This window comes from Strigops habroptila, chromosome 12 (assembly GCF_004027225.2).
Source record: "Strigops habroptila isolate Jane chromosome 12, bStrHab1.2.pri, whole genome shotgun sequence".
NCBI classification, from domain to species: domain Eukaryota; kingdom Metazoa; phylum Chordata; class Aves; order Psittaciformes; family Psittacidae; genus Strigops; species Strigops habroptila.
This window is the reverse complement of record NC_044288.2, coordinates 1,756,275-1,774,509: the sequence shown is the minus strand read 5'-3', so window position 1 is coordinate 1,774,509 and position 18,235 is coordinate 1,756,275. Positions and strand designations below refer to the sequence as shown.

At 49.3% G+C, this 18,235-nt stretch overlaps 1 protein-coding gene and 3 non-coding genes across 4 annotated transcripts; all 4 read left to right on the top strand.

Moving 5' to 3' along the window:
• The first annotated feature begins 3,619 nt into the window (after positions 1 to 3,619).
• Positions 3,620 to 17,750, top strand: PABPC4 (poly(A) binding protein cytoplasmic 4). The gene is given in 16 exon segments (XM_030505002.1): positions 3,620 to 4,642; positions 10,301 to 10,494; positions 10,808 to 10,923; positions 11,399 to 11,538; positions 11,786 to 11,880; positions 12,454 to 12,591; positions 13,165 to 13,260; positions 13,747 to 14,019; positions 14,280 to 14,367; positions 14,524 to 14,643; positions 15,210 to 15,337; positions 15,977 to 16,042; positions 16,044 to 16,071; positions 16,156 to 16,286; positions 16,365 to 16,464; positions 17,401 to 17,750. Coding segments are annotated over 15 exon segments (1,893 nt in total). The 5' UTR covers positions 3,620 to 4,449; the 3' UTR covers positions 16,452 to 16,464; positions 17,401 to 17,750.
• Positions 12,882 to 13,014, top strand: LOC115616212. The gene has a single exon (XR_003994236.1). It is a non-coding gene; the product is annotated as a small nucleolar RNA SNORA55 (small nucleolar RNA).
• Positions 13,523 to 13,651, top strand: LOC115616213. Its single transcript, XR_003994237.1, has one exon. It is a non-coding gene; the product is annotated as a small nucleolar RNA SNORA55 (small nucleolar RNA).
• Positions 14,780 to 14,912, top strand: LOC115616214. Its single transcript, XR_003994238.1, has one exon. It is a non-coding gene; the product is annotated as a small nucleolar RNA SNORA55 (small nucleolar RNA).
• Positions 17,751 to 18,235: the final 485 nt, after the last annotated feature.

Sequence of the window (18,235 nt, the reverse complement as noted above, 5' to 3'; positions counted from 1 at the left end):
GCCACAGCTGAGAGCTGGTCTCTGTCTTGAGGAAAGGACCAGCAAATGATCCTGCTCGTGAAAGATGCTGGGAGAATTTTGTGGGGAATGGTGGGAATTCGACTTCCTTTCCCATAACTCCTTCTCGCTCCAAAATGCCTTTCAAAACCGCCCATAAATCCCTGCCTTAAGTGCTGTGTTGGGAATTGCTGGAAGGGAGCAACTGCAGCTGTGATGGTGTAATGTAGCATCCGTCTGGAAGGGGAGAGAAACTTCAAGAGCAATAATAGGGCCATTGATGCCGGGTTGTCCCGCTGGTGCCTGGGCTGCCCTGACCCGGCTGGAGGCGGCGGTGGGAGCGCAGTGCTCTGGTGTGGCCTTGGCTGGGGAGAGGAACGGAATTGCCCTCGCTGTGGGAGGCAGGCACAGACCAGCCCCGCGGGCTGCGCTGCTAAACCAAAACAGAGGCACTGGAACAAAAACACTTCCTGATCTCTGCTGATCAAACAGGAGCCGGAGCGGGTGGGAGGGCATCGGTTCAGGCCTGTGGGGTTTTCTCCCCACAGCAACACAGTGATTAGAGCAGTAGCCCGGGACTGGAGCTTAATTTTTTTTCCCAGGGTCTTCTTTAGCCTAAACGTCTCCTCTAACACATCCTGGCAACTTTTGATCTACCCTGTAGGGGAAATCCCCAAACTCTCTGTGCACTCTCTTCATCCTTGTTCTCCAGGCAAAGAAAAACATAATGAAGAGGCCTATGGGAATGTGTGGGCTGGCTCTGTGGCATGCGGTGGTGCCGAACGCTGCTCCAGCTCCTGCAGCAGCGAGGCCGGCATGAAACAGGGGCCTGATGAACCCGCCTTCGCCTGCTACTCGGAGGGGACCAGGCCACTTCCAGGCTGCAGGAGCTCCGCTGTGCAGCGAGCGGGTCCCGCTCTCCCAAATCCCCCTGCATGACAAACGGTGCTTATCTTGGCCCTGCTCCTGCCTGCCCCGGGTGAAAGGCTCCCTCCCGCCTGCCGCCTTCCACTCGTGGTGCAATCCCGGCCTGCCCTCTGCTGGTGAAATCCCAAAGCTAAGAAGGAGAAATCCTAAAGCAGGGTCAGCGTTTGGTTGAAACCTTGCCACCCGTGTTGAAAACCGGATGGTGTTTTGTGAGGACCATCAGTGGTGAGGTACCATTCACACGCATGGGATGCCTCTGGGCGATGGGTCTCACACAGCATCATCGATGGGGTTGCACTGGCAAGATGAAGACATTAAAACCTTCACTCAGGCACTGCTGAAGGTCTTGAGAGGGCAAACTGGGAGGCTCTTGTTGGTCATCAGGGGTAGCTGCCCTCATGTCTTGAGGGTACCAAGAGGAGTGGGGTCCCTGGGGCAGTTTAGACCCTTGTCAGCAGAGGGTACCCCCAGGTCACCACTGTGTTAGGAGTGGAAAGGACCGAGGAAGACACGGTTGTCTGCATGGTGTCCCCTGGGAGGGGATGCAAATGTCAATAAATATGTTTCAAATAAAAGCCATTCTCAGTGTAGCCACAGCAGGGCCTTGCAGCCCTGTTTTATGTGGAAACATGTTTCTGGAGCTGTGTTTTGTCTTTAGCTGTCAGAACAGGAGCCACTCCAAACTCCTTCCACAGCAAGATGCTTGTCTCAGCTCTGGTTTCCCAGCTGAGGAGATGCTGGGCTGTGGAGGACCAAGTGTGATCCTAGTGCGATCCCAGCAGTGCTGCATCCCAGCACCGTTGGGAAGATCAGCTCAGGAGAAGGATGATTTGTATTTTTAGAAAATAACCAGGACCAAAAATATTGCAAAATACGACAATGTGCTTTGCTATTGTTGCCTTTTATTTGGTTACTCTCCATTATTCCACTGTAATGAAGGGACAGGTATCATATCACTTACATGATAACATGATATCCCACTTTGAAAGCAAATTAAAGGCAAGGTAATGTAGGATCGAAAAGTCACAGCAGACCAGCTACCAGCCTCTGCAGACTATCCTAGTCCCCCTTAAGAGGACATCCATGTGCCCAAAGGTCACTGATGAATCACCGAATCCCACGCTGCTGCGTCCTCACGCTCTGCTGAAGATGCTGGAAATAGATCATTCCGGGTCTCCCCGGAGCTGAATCTCATGAAGATGAAGCTGTGGGATGGTGCAAGGGGGGTGAATCCCTCTCTTGTTCCAGTAGATGATTCTATGATTTATTCTGCACTTGGAGTTGTTCAACCCTTACCCTGGAAGAGGGACTGACAGCTCGCTTCCACAGGGAAACATCCAGGAGCCTTGGTCCTGCTCCAGGGCAGCCCATGATGTGAGCTGGTGCAGGAACTCACACTTACGCTCCGAAGAGGAGGAGGCTGTGGGAACAGCTCCAGCCATGGCCGCTCATCTCCCTGCCAGCGACATCTCCAACACCAGCGCTTGGAGCAGTGAGAAAACTCATCCCAGAGGAATTATTCGCTTCTCTGGAGTCTTCCTCTGCTCATCCTGCTCCTTGTCCCCATTGTGGCCAACGCTGTCCTGTTTTGTGGTGGGACTGAGCTGCCTTGCGAGACATCAGTATGCAGAAGATGGGGATGGGATGGAAAACGCCCCCAAAAACACCCTTCATGGTGGTGTGGCTGCAGGTGCGTGTCCCTCCCAGCTGCCCATAGAGGATTTCACGCTCAGTCTGGTCAGTGCTGAGCAGGGACAAGGCTTTGGTGTTGCTTGAGCTGCCACGGGATCAATACACGGCCTGAGCTGTGAGCCTGCACTGCTGCCCTTCAAACACCACCCGGGGGCCATTTTCTGTGGCAACCACATAGATTTGAAGGATTATGAAGACAGGCTGAGAACATTGGGGCTGTTCAGCCTGGAGAAGAGAAGCTGTGTGGAGACCTCAGAGCAGCTTCAAGTGTCTGAAGGGGGCTACAAGGATGCTGGGGAGGGACCTTCATCAGGGACTGTAGTGACAGGACAAGGGCTGATGGGTTTAAACTGAAACAGGGGAAGTTCAGATTAGATAGAAGGTGAAGTTCTTCCCTGTGAGGGTGCTGAGGCGCTGGCACAGGGTGCCCAGAGAAGCTGTGGCTGCCCCATCCCTGGCAGTGTTCAAGGCCAGGTTGGACACAGGGGCTTGGAGCAACCTGCTCTAGTGGAAGGTGTCCCTGCCCGTGGCAGGGGGTTGGAGCTGGATGATCTTTAGGTCCTTTCCAACCCAACCATTCTATTAGCCAGCTGTTGTGTTGATTTCTGGGGTTGGTAGCTGGCTGGGGCGAGGCAGACATCCCCGACAGGTCAGGGGTGGATGTTTTTGGTCTCGCTGAGGGGCTGGGGTCTGGAGGGGCAGTGTGACACTCGGGGTAAGTGTTCATTGTGAGGGGACAGAACTTCCCCAGAGGATTGGGGATCCCTGGTTTGGCCATAAACGGAGGCCCAGCTTGTCCTGTGCCACACGAGGAGGCGGGAGCGAAGGTGACAGCAGGGCCATGCCGCGGGGCCGCCATGTCCCTCATGAGGGTCGTCCCACTCCGACCCCAAAATGGCGGCCGGGAGCCGCGAGCCCCCTCAGCGCGGGCTGGCCCCGCCCCACCCCGCCTGCGGCCGGGCGGGCGGCGGTCCTCCCCCCCGCTGGGGTCGCTGCAGCGGGCGGCGGCGCGCAGGCCGCGGGGACAGGGGGGGTTGTGCCGCTCCCCGCCGGGCCCCGGTCGTGGCTATAAAGGGGCGGCCGCGGGACGCTGCCCCCTCTCCGCTCGCAGGGCCGCTGCGTGTGAGTCGGTGTCGGGCCCGGCGCCGCCGCGGGCCGCGACCGCGGGGCAGGGCCGGGGGAAGGGGTGGGGTGGGGGGGGCACGGGGAGGAGCCGGGGCACCGGGCGAGCGCGGCTGCGGCTGCTGCGGCCCGCTCGGCTCCGCTCCCTCCGGCCGCCCCGCTCGGCCGCCGCCGCGCTGCCCTGGCAGAGCCGCTCTGTTTGCTAGAGATATATAAAAAATATAACCCCGGCGGAGAAGATTTAACTTTAAATGAAAGGTTAGTATCGATATATAGTGCAGAGAGGGGGCGTTTTCCTGATTTTTGCCGGTTTTTTTTACCTCAGAAAACCAAACGGCCTCCGCTCTGGGGCTACAGCAGGCGCTTAAAGTGAAACAGGGGACGTGGGTTTAGGGGAGCTCGAGGCGGGTTTTGCCCCAGAGCTGGCAGTGGGAACGCTCAGGAGACGGCGTGTGCATTTTGGCTTCATATCCGAGCCCTGCTCTCCTGGAGGCTTAACTTAGTTCCTCTCTGATTTCCAGGCCTCTCTCCCCACTCAGCCCCTCTGTCCCCTCCTTCCACCCCCTGCTCTCCCAGGCCGCGGCTTAGCGAGGCTTTTAAATAAGATTTTTGAGTTTGGCCCCCCCCAGTTTAAATATTTACCAAAAGCTCGACTTAAAGAAGCCCCACGACTCGAGTGAGTTCCCTGCTGGGAGCACGTGGTGGGGGAAGATGAACGCGGCTGCCAGCAGTTACCCGATGGCGTCTCTGTATGTGGGTGACCTGCACCCCGATGTCACCGAGGCCATGCTCTACGAGAAGTTCAGCCCCGCCGGGCCCGTCCTCTCCATTCGGGTGTGCAGGGACATGATCACCCGCCGGTCCCTCGGCTATGCCTACGTCAACTTCCAGCAGCCAGCGGATGGTAAGTGACATGTGCAGCCACGTCTGTGGCTTCTTTCCTTTGCTTTTATTCCCTTCTTTTTTGCTAATTCACACTTCCGTTGGTGTCTATTGCTATCAAAATATTACAGGGTAAGTAACTTGCTAGTGACTGAAGCTGGAATATTTTTTTCCTGCTTGGTATCTATAGGATGCACATCTTGGTAATACCTCTGATGGGTAGACCTATTTCTCTCTAAGTGATATTAAGCTTTAGAGGCTTGGGTTTGTCCCTCACATAGGAGAATAATCTCCACTGTGTTCCCCTTCGTTTTCATGTAGGTTTGGGCTATTTTTGTGGGTCTTTGTGCAGTCAATCCTAGTGGAAAAAGTTGTAGTCAGCCTTGGTTCAACGCTTAGTTCAGCCTCTGGCTACCCACTCACTCCAGTTTAATGTTTAGGAGATCTGGTGGACTGCAAGTTGTTGGGGGCAGCAAGCAGCTGGATGGGTCTCCCAGTCTGGGAGGTGGTATTCCTGCATTGATGGGAAAGCAGATGTGTTGTTCAGTGCATGGGAAACCAGGTTGTCTCATGTGCGTGTCTCACATGTTGATTTGCTCTTGGCAGACTCTCTTTTTTTCATATTTCAAATTGGTTCCTGCTCACGTAGGTATTCTAGAGCAGGGGCAGCAGTAGCATGTGAAAGATGGGACAGAAGAGGTCACTTTGGAACACATCATTTCTGCAAGGAAAATGGGTCAGCATTTTCTGCCCTAGTTTTCAGAGCCTTTGCTTGTTGACTGGTGCAAGTTTATTGCTCTGTGCTGTGATCTAGCAGTATCTGCCTGTGATGGAGACATCCAGAGGACAGATGAGAGTGAACTTTTCCCTTGAATTGAGAATCAATTCACAGCAGCACAGACTTCAGCAGCAAGTAAACTTCCCTTTGGGCTGTGGTAGGTTCTCCTGCTTTACATTTTTACAGACAGCAGAGTGGTCTGTCTGTTGCACGGGGTCATTGACTTTGCATCAAAGTATTGTGTAGAGAACAGGAATGTTATTAAAGTTGTATTCCTGCAAGCTAGCAGAGCCTCTGGCATTGAGAAATGCTTGGGTTTTACTTAGTCTGTTGTGACTATGTGCCATCCTAGATTCCATCCTCTCCCAGGTCAGAGTACCTTCTGCACGCCCTTGCTGTGGGATGCAGACGGATCTGATCCAGCACTTTTGATCCTTTCTCTTGCCAGGCTAATGAAAAGCTGTCTTGCACTCCAGTGCATAATTACTCATTCATGGAACTCTCAAGTGCTTTTTTTTTTGCAGGCTAAGCAATGTATTTCTGTTATAAAACTTCTCAGTTAGAGGGAAAGAACCTTAAAGCCTGATTATGTGGTCTGCTCCTGCTCTGATGAGCCTGTCTGCTCTGCCTCCCCGTTAGAAAACCACCTCGGGAGGTTCCTGTGCAGAGGTACCGTTATCCTGCCTTTGTTTAGGCTATGATCTCATTTTGCAGGTTAAGAGAAATAAAAGCAAGGAGCAGAAATAAAGCCAAAAAAGAACTCGAGTTCAGATTAGAGAAATGTTGGGGAAATGGGATGCAGACATCTAGATAAAGTTCTCTTAAAGTGTGCGAGACTTGTATAATACATGTAGTTATGTTAAAAGGGAAGAGTGGCTGGTCATGTGCTTGCGTTAGCAGGAAGAAGTTCTGCACCTCATACAAATGTGAGGACGTGGCTTTCCAAGGCATTTCAAGGTAATCTTTTATGGAAATAAATAGGCAGGATTTTAGAGGGAGGTTGCATCATTCAGGGCTCCTGGTGAGGCAGCAGACATTTTAGGAAGTCCCAGTGCTTGAAGTTGATACTTCAGCAAAGTGGTGTCCTGTTACTGCTGGGTCTTAGAAGGTCAAGAGATTTCAACCTAATCATATAGTTAATATGGGCAAGGAGAAATACTCAAACTCCTCCGGCCCTCCTGAAGAGATCTCTTCTGAAATGCTCCTGATTCCTTCTGGCTGGCAAACTGCAGCGTGTGTTACTTTGCCTAAGTGAAAACCAGCTGCTGTGCTGAATGTAAAGCAGGGGGACATACACAGAGAGTTTTGGAAAGGTGGTGGCGTGCTGCGGGCTCCCTGAAACTCTCTTGAATATGAGGAACAGAGTTTCTCTTGCCAAATGCAGGAATAGGGATGATTTAAGGAGGCTGCAGGAGGGATCTGCATTTTCTTCCAGGAATACATAATCACAAATGCATTTGGGCTTCATTTTACTGAATCTGTGAGAAGATGGGGGTGTTGTATAGCACGGGAAGGGATCTGTTTTGATTTATGGGTGATAGTAGATGCTACAAAATCCCCCTTAGCGTAGTTGGGAAGCTTTGTGCTCTGAAAACTTGTAGAGAAGTTCTTGTGGACACATTGTTAGTATGCTTCAAGTGGCAGTAGGTATTAAAGAAGTTGCTATATGATAGCTTGCATTTCCCTGGCATCTTTTGTGGAAGGAGGAGTGCTTTGTAAATCTGAAGAAAACAAGGGTTCACTTTTTAGTGTGGTGAACAGGTCTCTGGCCTTATGGCTAGAGAAAGGCCACAGAGCAAGTCATGGAGCCAGAACTTCCCCATGATGTGGGGCCACCAGGAGCTCACAGTGTCACATCCTGCACACGCTCTGTACTTCCAGAGTTCCTGTGTCTGAATTGCCCCAAAGCTTGTTGTTTTCTTTGTGTTTTTGTTAGCTGATGGAGTGATGCTTGACCCTGGCAGGGGCTGTGCATTGTCTCACTGGTGTAGTCTGCTGCAAAGAGGTTATTTTTAGTGAAAAGAAGCTCTGCTGTTTTCAGTTGCAGTGCTTTGATGTAGTAACCAGTGAATGCTGAACACTGAACCTGTTGTACTGTGACAGGCAGATTAAGCTTCAAAGGTCTGGCTGGTTCAGGCTCAGCTGTAATTGTTAATATTTATTCTTTTTGACTGCAAATAAGGGAAAGTAAAACTCATTTCATTTGAAAGAAAAGCCAAATTTCTGTTTTCATGAGTTCCTTGTGCAGTTTAATTGCATTCCAGGGTTTCATCATAATGGCACTCATGACATGACAACTCAGATAATGAAGCAGAGAAACTTTAATATGGCTCCAGAGATAAGCTGTTCTGGAAGTACAGAGAAAACAGAACGTTTCCCAAGCCAAGACAGAACCCAGAGCTGGGGTTAGATAAATGGCTCTGAAGCAGCAAGGTGTACAAGTGTATGGGTAAAAAAGTTTCTTCTCTCCTCCTTAGAGGAGAAGACAACATCAGGGGAGAGCTGAGGGCTTCATTGCCAACAGTGTTTTGTTTTAACTCCAGCAACCAAGGGATTTAAGTCTGTGCAGAGTTTCTCATGGGTGACTCTTGGGCTGTGCCTGTGGTTATCTGTGTTCATGTTGCTCAACCACAGCTGCTAATTCCAGCATTGTGTTAGTGGCAGGGAGCCTCTAAGGCAGATTAATGACTTTGAGGCCTGAGGCAAACTGCAGGGAGTGTTCGTGTGCTTTCCTTACCTAGAAGGCTGTGGAAGAGGAATGAAAAGGAAGCCTGAGAGGGGTTAAGAGAATGTTTAATGTTCTATATGAGTTGCAGTTGAGACCGCTGGAAGGATGACAGGAACCAGTGGGAGAGAAAGATACAGGAACTGAAATGGCTGAAGCTTTGTGGCTTAAATAGAAGAAAATGAGAAGGTGTTTGCTCAGATTAAGGAAATGAATCAGATGTGCTTAGTGTGAGTCAGTCATGTAATTCATGCTGATCCTTTACAGGTTTTCTTAGGTCCTGGTGTAATGTGATTGCATTTCCACCTGTGGGTACGACAGACCTTCCTCAGATCAGGAAATCCATCCAGAGCTTTCTTGCACCACTGCTCACAAGAAGTGAATTTTAAGTGGACTATAATGATAGTGTGATACTAGCAAGCTATTGAAAGAGCAGTGCAATAGTATGTGCTTAAGTATATGCTGAGGAAGCTCTAAAGAACTGGGAGTAGTTTATAACTGGGCTGTATCTTGGTAGTTGCTGCAGAGTGTTTCACAGCTCCCTCTGGTTCCGTGCCCCTGCTACATCTGCTTGTCACCTTTCAGCAGGAGCCCTGTTTCTGCTGCAAATGGTATATGCAACTAGTTTATGTCCTTGCCAACGCATGCTTCTGGAGGACCTCTCCCTGCTATAAATAAACACTGCCAAATTTGACAAGCTGGACCGAGTTGCCTGCTGAAGTGCCTCCTAGGAATGGGCTGCAGGAAGGACCTCACTTGCACTGACTCAGAGTAGCAGCTGAGGAATCATTCTAGCATGGCAGTTAATTGCATTTAACACATTGGACTGAACAGAGCTTGTAGAGTCCTTGCTAATATAACTTCCCTCCTCCTTTTATTTTTCCTGAGTGCTTCAGGAATGAAGGCCAGCAGAGCTTGTTTCCCAGCTGGGTGTATGTGTGAAGGACTGGGGAATGGCACCACTTCAGTTTAAAAAGCAACAAGAAGAACATTTCAAAGCACATGAATCATTCTGAGAAACTTCCATGCAATAGTTGAAAGTTGATTTTGGGGGTAGGGAGTGCAGAAGACTTCTGTAGGCAGTGTCCCATTGGGGTTCCTAGGGCTAGTTTTGTGGAATGCTGAGCAGTGCAGCTCTGGCTGCACCAACAGTGTCACATGAAAGAAAGTGTTTGAACTGCTATTTTCCTTGAATTTCCTGCTTTTGAAATCGAATCAATTCTCTCTGGGTGAAAGTGGCCTGGAAGAACTGAGCCAAACAAATCTGGAAAACTCAGGTTCTGCCCTGTTAATAGTCTTTGATTTTAATGCATGTCTATCCCTCTCTTTCCCTGCTTCATGCTGGGGATTAACAGTCTGTCTTTTTCTCTGCTCGCTCCATGCTGGGAGTGTTTTCTGGCACAGAAGAGTCCCAAGCATCTCAATTTTATGAACAGGATCCTGATGTGTGTACGTAATGATCCTTTTAATATAGCAGTAGGTAGCAGAAATAGAATCGTGGAGGGGGTTTCAGTGTAGGTTAGAATGACTGTGCTGGGGTTTTTGAGTTTAGATCAACACTTCCCTGTTCATCAGATCAGGTTATGGGCTTTTTCCCCCCAGAGTTTTGTCCGCTTTTGCTGTCATCTTTAGATTGAGCAACTCGGGAATCTTTTTTTGGCCGCAGAAGTCAGAAGCTGCCTCATGCCTTCTTCAGCCAGCCACGAGTTCATGCACGCTCTCCCTGACCCCATGAGGAGATGATCCTTTTCTCTTCATAGAGATGAGTATGGGTGGATGTGAGCTTTGTGAGAAGCAACCAAAGCAAACAGTCACTTTTGTTACTTCCCTTTTCCCCCCAGGGTTTCCTGTGTTTACTTTCCTTCTTGGGGTGGAGCAATTTACCTTTCTAACAGTTAAGACTAACTGATAAAGCCCAGGCATTTTGACATTCATTTTGCTGTGGTTGTTAAAACATTCATGTGAATTGAAAAGAGTCTCTTAAGCCTGTTCCATACTTAAACATGTCTGATGTGCTGCAAAGACTTCCCTTGAAACACTGAGTTTAAAAAGTCATTGGAATTGGTCACCAAATGCCTCCATGAGCTGAGTAGAATTCAGAGGGAACGATCACCCACATGCTGGAAGCCTTTATTCTTTAACAAACCACAGAAATCTGTTCTTGACTTCTCTTGCAGCTGAGCGTGCTCTAGATACCATGAATTTTGATGTGATCAAAGGAAAACCCATTCGCATCATGTGGTCTCAGAGGGACCCCTCCTTGAGGAAGTCAGGGGTTGGGAATGTCTTCATTAAGAACCTGGACAAATCCATTGATAACAAGGCACTTTATGACACATTCTCAGCGTTTGGGAATATTTTGTCCTGCAAGGTGAGATGTGGTTGCTTTGTCCCATTCTGTTCTAGCGGTGACACAATCAGACACGTCCAGTGTAGGAAGCAAAAGGGACACCTTTCACCAAGTGAGGAGTGGAGTCTCTAAAGGCAGAGTTGACCAAAAGCTCAGGGATGGCTGAAGTTACCCCACATTGGGTCATGAAGTGCACAAGTCCGAAACGCAGATAATGTCTTCCTAGTGCTGCTCCTTGGCAGTGACCTATTTCTGTGTGCTGGCCTTGTGTCTGAGTGTGACAGAGGCAAAAAACCTGTTCAGAGAACTGACATTCTCTTCTCCTTCCACGCAGGTGGTGTGTGATGAGAATGGCTCTAAGGGCTACGCGTTTGTGCACTTTGAGACACAGGATGCTGCAGACAGAGCCATCGAGAAGATGAACGGCATGCTGCTGAACGACCGCAAAGTGTGAGTGTCACAGCCAGCAGCACCAGCGATCGCATGACCCGGGATGCATCTCGGTATTAACAGGGACACACAAGGCACTGGTTCTCCTGGCCCCAAGCCTTGGCCTGCTACCTCTCCACTACAGGGCTGGTGAGTGACCCTGCCCAAGCCATGGCCTGCTACCCCTCCATCACGGGCCTGGTGGGTTTCCCTGACCAAGCCTTGATTCACTGCCTCTTCACAAGTGGGCTGGGGTGGGTTTCTGTGGCCAGTACTCTCCACTGCAGAGCTGGGTGGGCATTCCTGGCCGACTGTAGGACAGGTGATTTTTCCAGTTGGTCCGTGGCCTGTTTGTCCTTCTCTTCTGCTGTCACTCTTGTCCCTGTTCCCAGCTTCTACTACACACTCATTTTTTTTTGCCTCACTGCAAGTCACACATTGCTTTTTCCAGTCTTGAAAACAAGCTGCTTACTGGGATTTTCCTTCTTTCTTACAGATTTGTTGGGAGATTCAAGTCTCGTAAAGAACGGGAGGCTGAGTTGGGAGCCAAGGCAAAGGAATTCACCAATGTTTATATTAAAAACTTTGGGGATGACATGGATGATGAAAGACTAAAGGAGCTCTTCAGCAAATATGGTAAATTCAGAAGCACTTCTAATGAGGCTGTGAATTTCATGACCCATGGCAGCTTAACAGGACCACTGTCTAGTTCTGCCTGAATCTCTTGGAAGCTGAGGAACATAAAGAGTTGATGTGTGGGTACTAGTTGTGCCAAATGTTAGACAGGAGGCAGAGGCTGACCAGGAGATGAGAGAGGGAGGGCTGGGAGTTTAGTCTTGAAATAGTTCTGTGATATTCTACTAACCCTATCCCTTGGTAACAGGTAAAACTCTGAGTGTTAAAGTGATGACAGACCCCACTGGAAAATCCAAAGGCTTTGGCTTTGTAAGCTTTGAAAAGCATGAAGATGCTAACAAGGTATGACCAGTTTTTATGCTGCTTGGGTATCTTCAGAGAAGAAAAACTTGGTTTATCGGGAGAGCCTGTGAAAATGAGAGAGAACTCTGCCTCAGGCGTAACCTCTTCCAGATTTGGGAACTTAAGTAACCTTTTGCACCTTACTAGCTTGACATTGAATGGTAACTTGGCATTTCTCCAGCTTCCTAGATCCACACAGAATATAGTGCTATAATCAAGACCATCAACTACTGAAGAAATACTACAGTGCAGGGTTTGACAGGAAAGCATCTAGAGTGAGAACACTACTTAAAAATGGTCTTCTCTGAGCAGCAGACTTATTAAAATTTGGCCTTAATTGCAAGAAGAGATGGGAATAAATTCCCAAGTTGCATTAGTCCTGCATGTAGAGTGGTGGTGTCAGTTTGTCTGTAATTAGCCTGTTGTTACACAGTGCAAAGGTAAAGTGGCAACCTTGGTTTATTGCCTGACAGGCAGGGGTACAACGGGAGCTTTGGACAGTCCTGTTTCCAACAGGAATAGTTGCTGTCTTGCTTCAGCAGTTGACAGCTTCCTCTTGACTCCTCTGTCCAGGCAGTAGAAGAAATGAATGGGAAGGACATCAATGGGAAGATGGTGTTTGTAGGCCGAGCACAGAAGAAGGTCGAGCGCCAGGCAGAGCTGAAACGGAGGTTTGAACAGCTAAAACAAGAGAGACTCAGCCGGTACCAGGTGAATTGTCTGTTCCTTTCCTGATTTTAGGCACCATTTTCAGTCTATTGGGAGACTTGTAAGGAATTGGCAAAGTAGTTATTGTCCCGTGAGAGATCCTGGGAGTTAAAATGTAAAGGTATCTTGGGACAAAGGGGCATCAGGGCATAGTCTTGGCAATGCAAGCGTGTAGGAGGACATGAGAAAGCAGCCATGCAGTCTCCTTTCAGTGGGGATACCTAGAAGGATGGAAGAGACAGCAGAACCCTCTACTGTTGTCTCTATGGCAAAACTGGGTCATGTCAGAGATTGCATCAAAATCTTTCCCAGTCCATGAGATACAGTGCTGGGCTGGGGATACATGATGCAACAGGAAAGCAGAGGAAATCCAGACAAGCTCCCTTTCACCACAGTGGGACTTGTCTCTACGCCTTTGCAACATTTATTGCTTCAGCTTTGGGTGGTATGAAGGGAACATGATGCTAAATTAAGAGTTTTCAGATAAATTACAGCTCTGGCAGATGGATGCTAGCAGTCAATGTGCTCGAGATTTTCTTTAATGTTATGAATGTCTCATTGTTCTCTCCCTTCTAGGGTGTTAACCTATATATTAAAAACCTAGATGACACCATAGATGATGAAAAACTGAGGAAGGAATTCTCACCTTTTGGGTCAATAACAAGTGCCAAGGTATTGTGGGCTTTGGGGCTATTTGGATTTTAAAGCCTGAAGAAGGAACTGTATCTGACTTGGGATTGAAGGGCAGTTCTTCTGTTCCCTGTGATCCTGAGAACATGTGCGCTAGTAAACACACAGATTTCTTTGGGTCTTGGTGGGATCTTACTGAAAACTTGCTTCATTCCCTCATCAAAAGAGGAGGCAGGAGGTGGGAAACGTGCTTGTTGGAGGTGACTTCCAGTAAGCATGACATGGGCATTTCCCTTTAGAGCTTGCACCAAATCTTTCCCATTCCTTACTGCTCAGTGTGGGCCTGGGGACACATGGTGCGTACAGAAAGGCAAAGCAAATCCAGGCAGGTGACTTCTCAGTGGGTACCTGCCTCTACACCTCTGCAACAGTTACATCCAACCTGTCTGAAATGTGACATTTTAAAGTGTGGATTCTTAGGCTAAGTTCTTGTCATGGTGCTCCACTAGCAATTGATCTTTACTGCAGGTGATGCTGGAAGATGGACGGAGCAAAGGGTTTGGCTTTGTCTGCTTTTCCTCTCCAGAGGAAGCCACAAAAGCTGTGACAGAGATGAACGGGCGAATTGTGGGCTCAAAGCCGTTGTATGTGGCACTTGCCCAAAGGAAAGAGGAGCGAAAGGCCCATCTGACCAACCAGTACATGCAGCGCATCGCTGGGATGAGAGCCCTGCCTGCCAACACAATCATTAATCAGTTCCAGCCTGCTGCTGGGGGCTATTTCATGCCTGCTGTGCCCCAGGTAAGCTGAGCTAGTGTTCCTTTGGAACCTGTCTTGGAGCTGTGGTGGTTCAGCTGCAGTAATCTTGCTGAGCCTTTCTGTGTCTGTAAGCAAATAACTCCTAATGAGGGGCGCAGGCGGTGAGTTAATTATGTGACTTCCCAGCTGCCTCTTAATGTGAATTGAGTGTTGAGTCCTGGCAACAACTGCCAAAACATGTTGTGAACAATGTTTGGTACTCACTTAGATGTTGCTTCTGAGCTTGTCTGATCTTTCTTCAGGCTCAGAGCAGACCCACTTACTATGCACCCAATCAAATGGCACAGATGAGACCCAACCCACGCTGGCAGCAAGGAGGAAGACCTCAAGGTGAGAGAACCTGTATGACCTTTTTGGCTGTACTTTCCAACACGAACAACGCATGCTCTCCTTTCTGTGCACAACCCCAACCTGCTTCCTGTAGCTAACTGTCCTGACTTGCCAGTCGGTTCTGGTTTGAGGATTTCCCCTCATTTCTTCCATTAGGCTTCCAGGGAATGCCAAATGCCATGCGCCAGTCTGGACCACGGCCAGCACTGCGCCATCTGGCCCCTGCCGGCAATGCCCCGGCCTCTCGTGGCCTCCCTGCCGCTGCCCAGCGAGTTGGTAAGGTGTCTGCTTCCAGGCTCTCCCCTTGTCTGTGAGGGATGAGGATGCTCTTGAGACTTGACTTCTGCTTCCAAAGGTGGTTGTCCAAAGACAAAAGATAACCAAAGACCACCAGAAGCAATGGGCAGAGACAGCGCCTGAATCTTTCCTATTGCTTGCTGTGCATTGCAGGTCTGAGGGCAGTTGGTGCTACAGCACAGCAGTGGAAATCCAGATGGGTTGTTCTCCACTGGTTTGCAACTCATCTCTACACCTCTGCAACATTTACCACTCAAACAGAAAAAAAGAAGGCTCTTTAGGTTATGGATATTGCTTTCAGAGTAGAGCATCCAGATTAATTTTATTCCGGTGAATAGTTAGAACGTACCTTAAATGCCAGATGTGGAATCCCTGGGTTACTGTCAGGGAGAAGAGCCCCTTCCTAAAGCAGCCAGTTACATTTTGCAGGCCGGTTCCTACAGAAGTTCTACTGAGCGTAGTTTGAATTCAGCAGTTAACAGCAGACACCCCAAGTTGCACATGGCTGCAGGTGCCTGTAGATCTGTTCTCTTCCTCTCTTGCAGGAGTGGGTGCCGCAGCGCAGAGTTTGGCCCCTCGCCCGCCCGTGGCTGCCCCCGCTCCCAGAGCGGTTCCTCCCTACAAATACGCCTCTAGTGTCCGCAGCCCGCACCCGGCTGTGCAGCCCCTGCAGGTACCACGAGGGGCTGGGCTGGGGGCTCTCTCCACTTGCTGCAGCCCAACAGGATTTACGTGCAGCTCGAGTGTTTCTGCAGAAACTTGAAGCTACTTTTATAACCCAGACAACCATCGTGATTTGGAGTTTAAAAACCTGGCAGTTGTACCTTTGCCAGGGGCAGTTGCTTCGCCTGCTTTGTACTTGCAAGCCCTTTTCCACCCAGATTTGCTGGGTGTAAGGGTATTTTTCTTGGTTCTTTGCTTTCCCATTTTGCAGCCATTTGTTGTCTCACCTCTTTGCCACATCCTCGCTCAGGGATCATTGAAAGCAGAGTTTGCTTCTCCCACAAACCTCTGTGTTGTAAAAAAAGCAGGTGTGGATGTTGGTCTTTTTCAGTTGCAATGTTTGGGCCAGTTTCTGCAAGATACTTACAGTGCCCATGTGTGACATTATGGGCTTTGAGTTCAGGACTTGGAGGGAGCATGTTTGTGAACCAAGGGCATCTTATCTGTCCGTTCCTGAAACTCCAGTCTGCTGTAGGCTTGACAAAGGTGGTGGTTTTGATGGAGGGGATGGGTGTTGTCTAATTGTCTCTAAATATGAAGCAATCAGCCTAGTACCTGTTTCAGAACCCTCGTGTCTACCCTTCCATAGGCACCTCAGCCTGCAGTCCACGTGCAGGGACAGGAGCCACTGACAGCCTCCATGCTGGCTGCTGCCCCCCCCCCAGGAGCAGAAACAGATGCTGGGTAAGAGAAACTCTATCAGGTTTCAAAGACAACTTTATAATTGAAACTCATCTGTCTGAACTCCCTTCTTTTTTTTCCTTGCAGGAGAACGTTTGTTCCCTCTGATCCAAGCTATGCACCCCAGCCTGGCAGGGAAGATCACGGGAATGCTGCTAGAGATTGACAACTCAGAGCTGCTGCACATGCTGGAGTCTCCGGAGTCCCTGCGGTCGAAGGTAGATGGCGTGTTCTGTTAGGTGGGGTGGGGAGCCCTGCTCAGGAGAGCTGCTCTCATGGCTCAATTGTCTCCTGAGGTGGAGGAGGCCGTTGCAGTGCTGCAGGCTCACCAAGCCAAGAAGGAAGCTGCCCAGAAGGTGGGCGTGGTTGCTGCTACCTCTTAAACCAGGAAGACTGGTGAGTGTCTCTGTCCTTAGGCTCACTTAAAAGCTTCCAAATGGGAGGAAATAAAGTGTGGTGGTTTGTGAACGCAGCCAGCCTGGAGACCCACGTGCAGCACTCATCTGAGTTTAGTCTACTCTTGAAAATCCAACCGCCTGATGTAGTTTCTCCCAACAGAATCCTTATTTTGTAGAAGTTTTAGAAACACTCTTCAGAAATCTTATTTATTAAGCATCAGAAAGATGGTGTGTAAGTCCCTGACATGTTCCTGGCAGTTGACATGTCAAGGAAGGATTAACATATTGAGATGAGTCTTGTGAAGCTGCTAACCTGGGAAATAAAAAGAGAGGCACAAGATGCTCCAGTGACTGTGAGGTCAACACGGTCTGTTCATGCCTGTTCCTTAGCCTGACAATCATGTGCCTACAGTGTGATTAAGGTGCTGGTGTTGGGAATGTCCTTTCACTGCATGGGTCTGTCCAAGAAAATGCCATCTCCCATGTTTGGAGCTGGCTCCTGTTTAGTCTTAATAAGGTTTTTGATTCTTCGAATGCCTCTTCTTGCTTTAATCATCCATTTTTCTGTGGGTTGTCTGGAATTGACAACTTCAGTTCTTTTTGTGATGCTGTTGTGGTCAGATGTCCCAGCTCACAAGGGTGCAGAATGATACTTCCATCCATCCATCCATTCCTCAGTGGCTCCAGTCACTGGCTTCTCTGTGAAGGAATTAAGAGTTTCTTGTCAGATGATCAGAAACGGGTATTTTCCACAGCTCTTAACAGCCTCTGCACACCTTGCAAATTATAGTGGAGTCATTTAAAATATGCTTTAACATATATGTATTATATATTAATATAATACAGCTCATACTGGAGCTTGTGCTGTGGGGAGCTTGGCTCCTTGGCTTGAGGTGTGCTGGCTGTGGGTAACCATCTGCCCCTTTTCCTCTAGGATGCAAAGAAGCCAAATAGCCCCTTCGTAGCCATCAGCTCAAGATGTTTGGAGGCTCCTCCCTGTCCTGCAGATCTCAATGCCATGCATCCTATCACATAGTTTATTGCATTTTGTAAATTAATCTTTAAGGTCTTATTTAAAAAGGCAAGTCTGAAGTTCTAGATCTCCCAAACCAGAACAGGGCTCGCAAGCTTCTCCTTCGTGGCCGGAACAGAGCTACCCTTTGTGTCTTCTGAGGAGGACACCAGGGATTTTAGGTTGGAAGTATTTTGTGGTTTTGGTTTTAAACTCAGCAATCCAGTTTGGAAAGTCTGGAAAGCATTTATCAATAAAGGAATAAAATTCCACCGTGTTTGTCATCTTGTGAGCTCAGTAAAATTTAACTTGATTGTGTGATCGCTCCATGGAGAGTGTGATTGGAGTCGTTACTGTTTGAGCCTGGGCTTGGGTCCTGGCTCAGGGGTGACAGTGGCACATCTGGAGGTGTTTGTCACAGGAGGGGTGTGTGTGGTGGCTTCCTCTGCATCCCCCCCTGCTGCAGAGCAGCTCTGCTGCCCTTGGCGTGCGTTTTAATGCTGGTGTTGCATGGTTTGGTTGCTCTTGGAGAGAATCTTGAGGTGGAAGGAGCCCAATCGAGTACAGCTCCTGCTCCCTCGCTGTTGAGGCTCTTCTTTCTCCACGTTCCCCCTCTAAAACCGCCGCATCCCGGCACTGGGGTCGATCAATGGGTGCCCCGTTACCGCTCTGCCCTGGCCCCTGCAGTGGAAGAGGCAAACCCGGCCACGCCGAGCCCCGCTGCCCCGGAGCGGTGCCGCTGGAGGCGGGCGGGAGT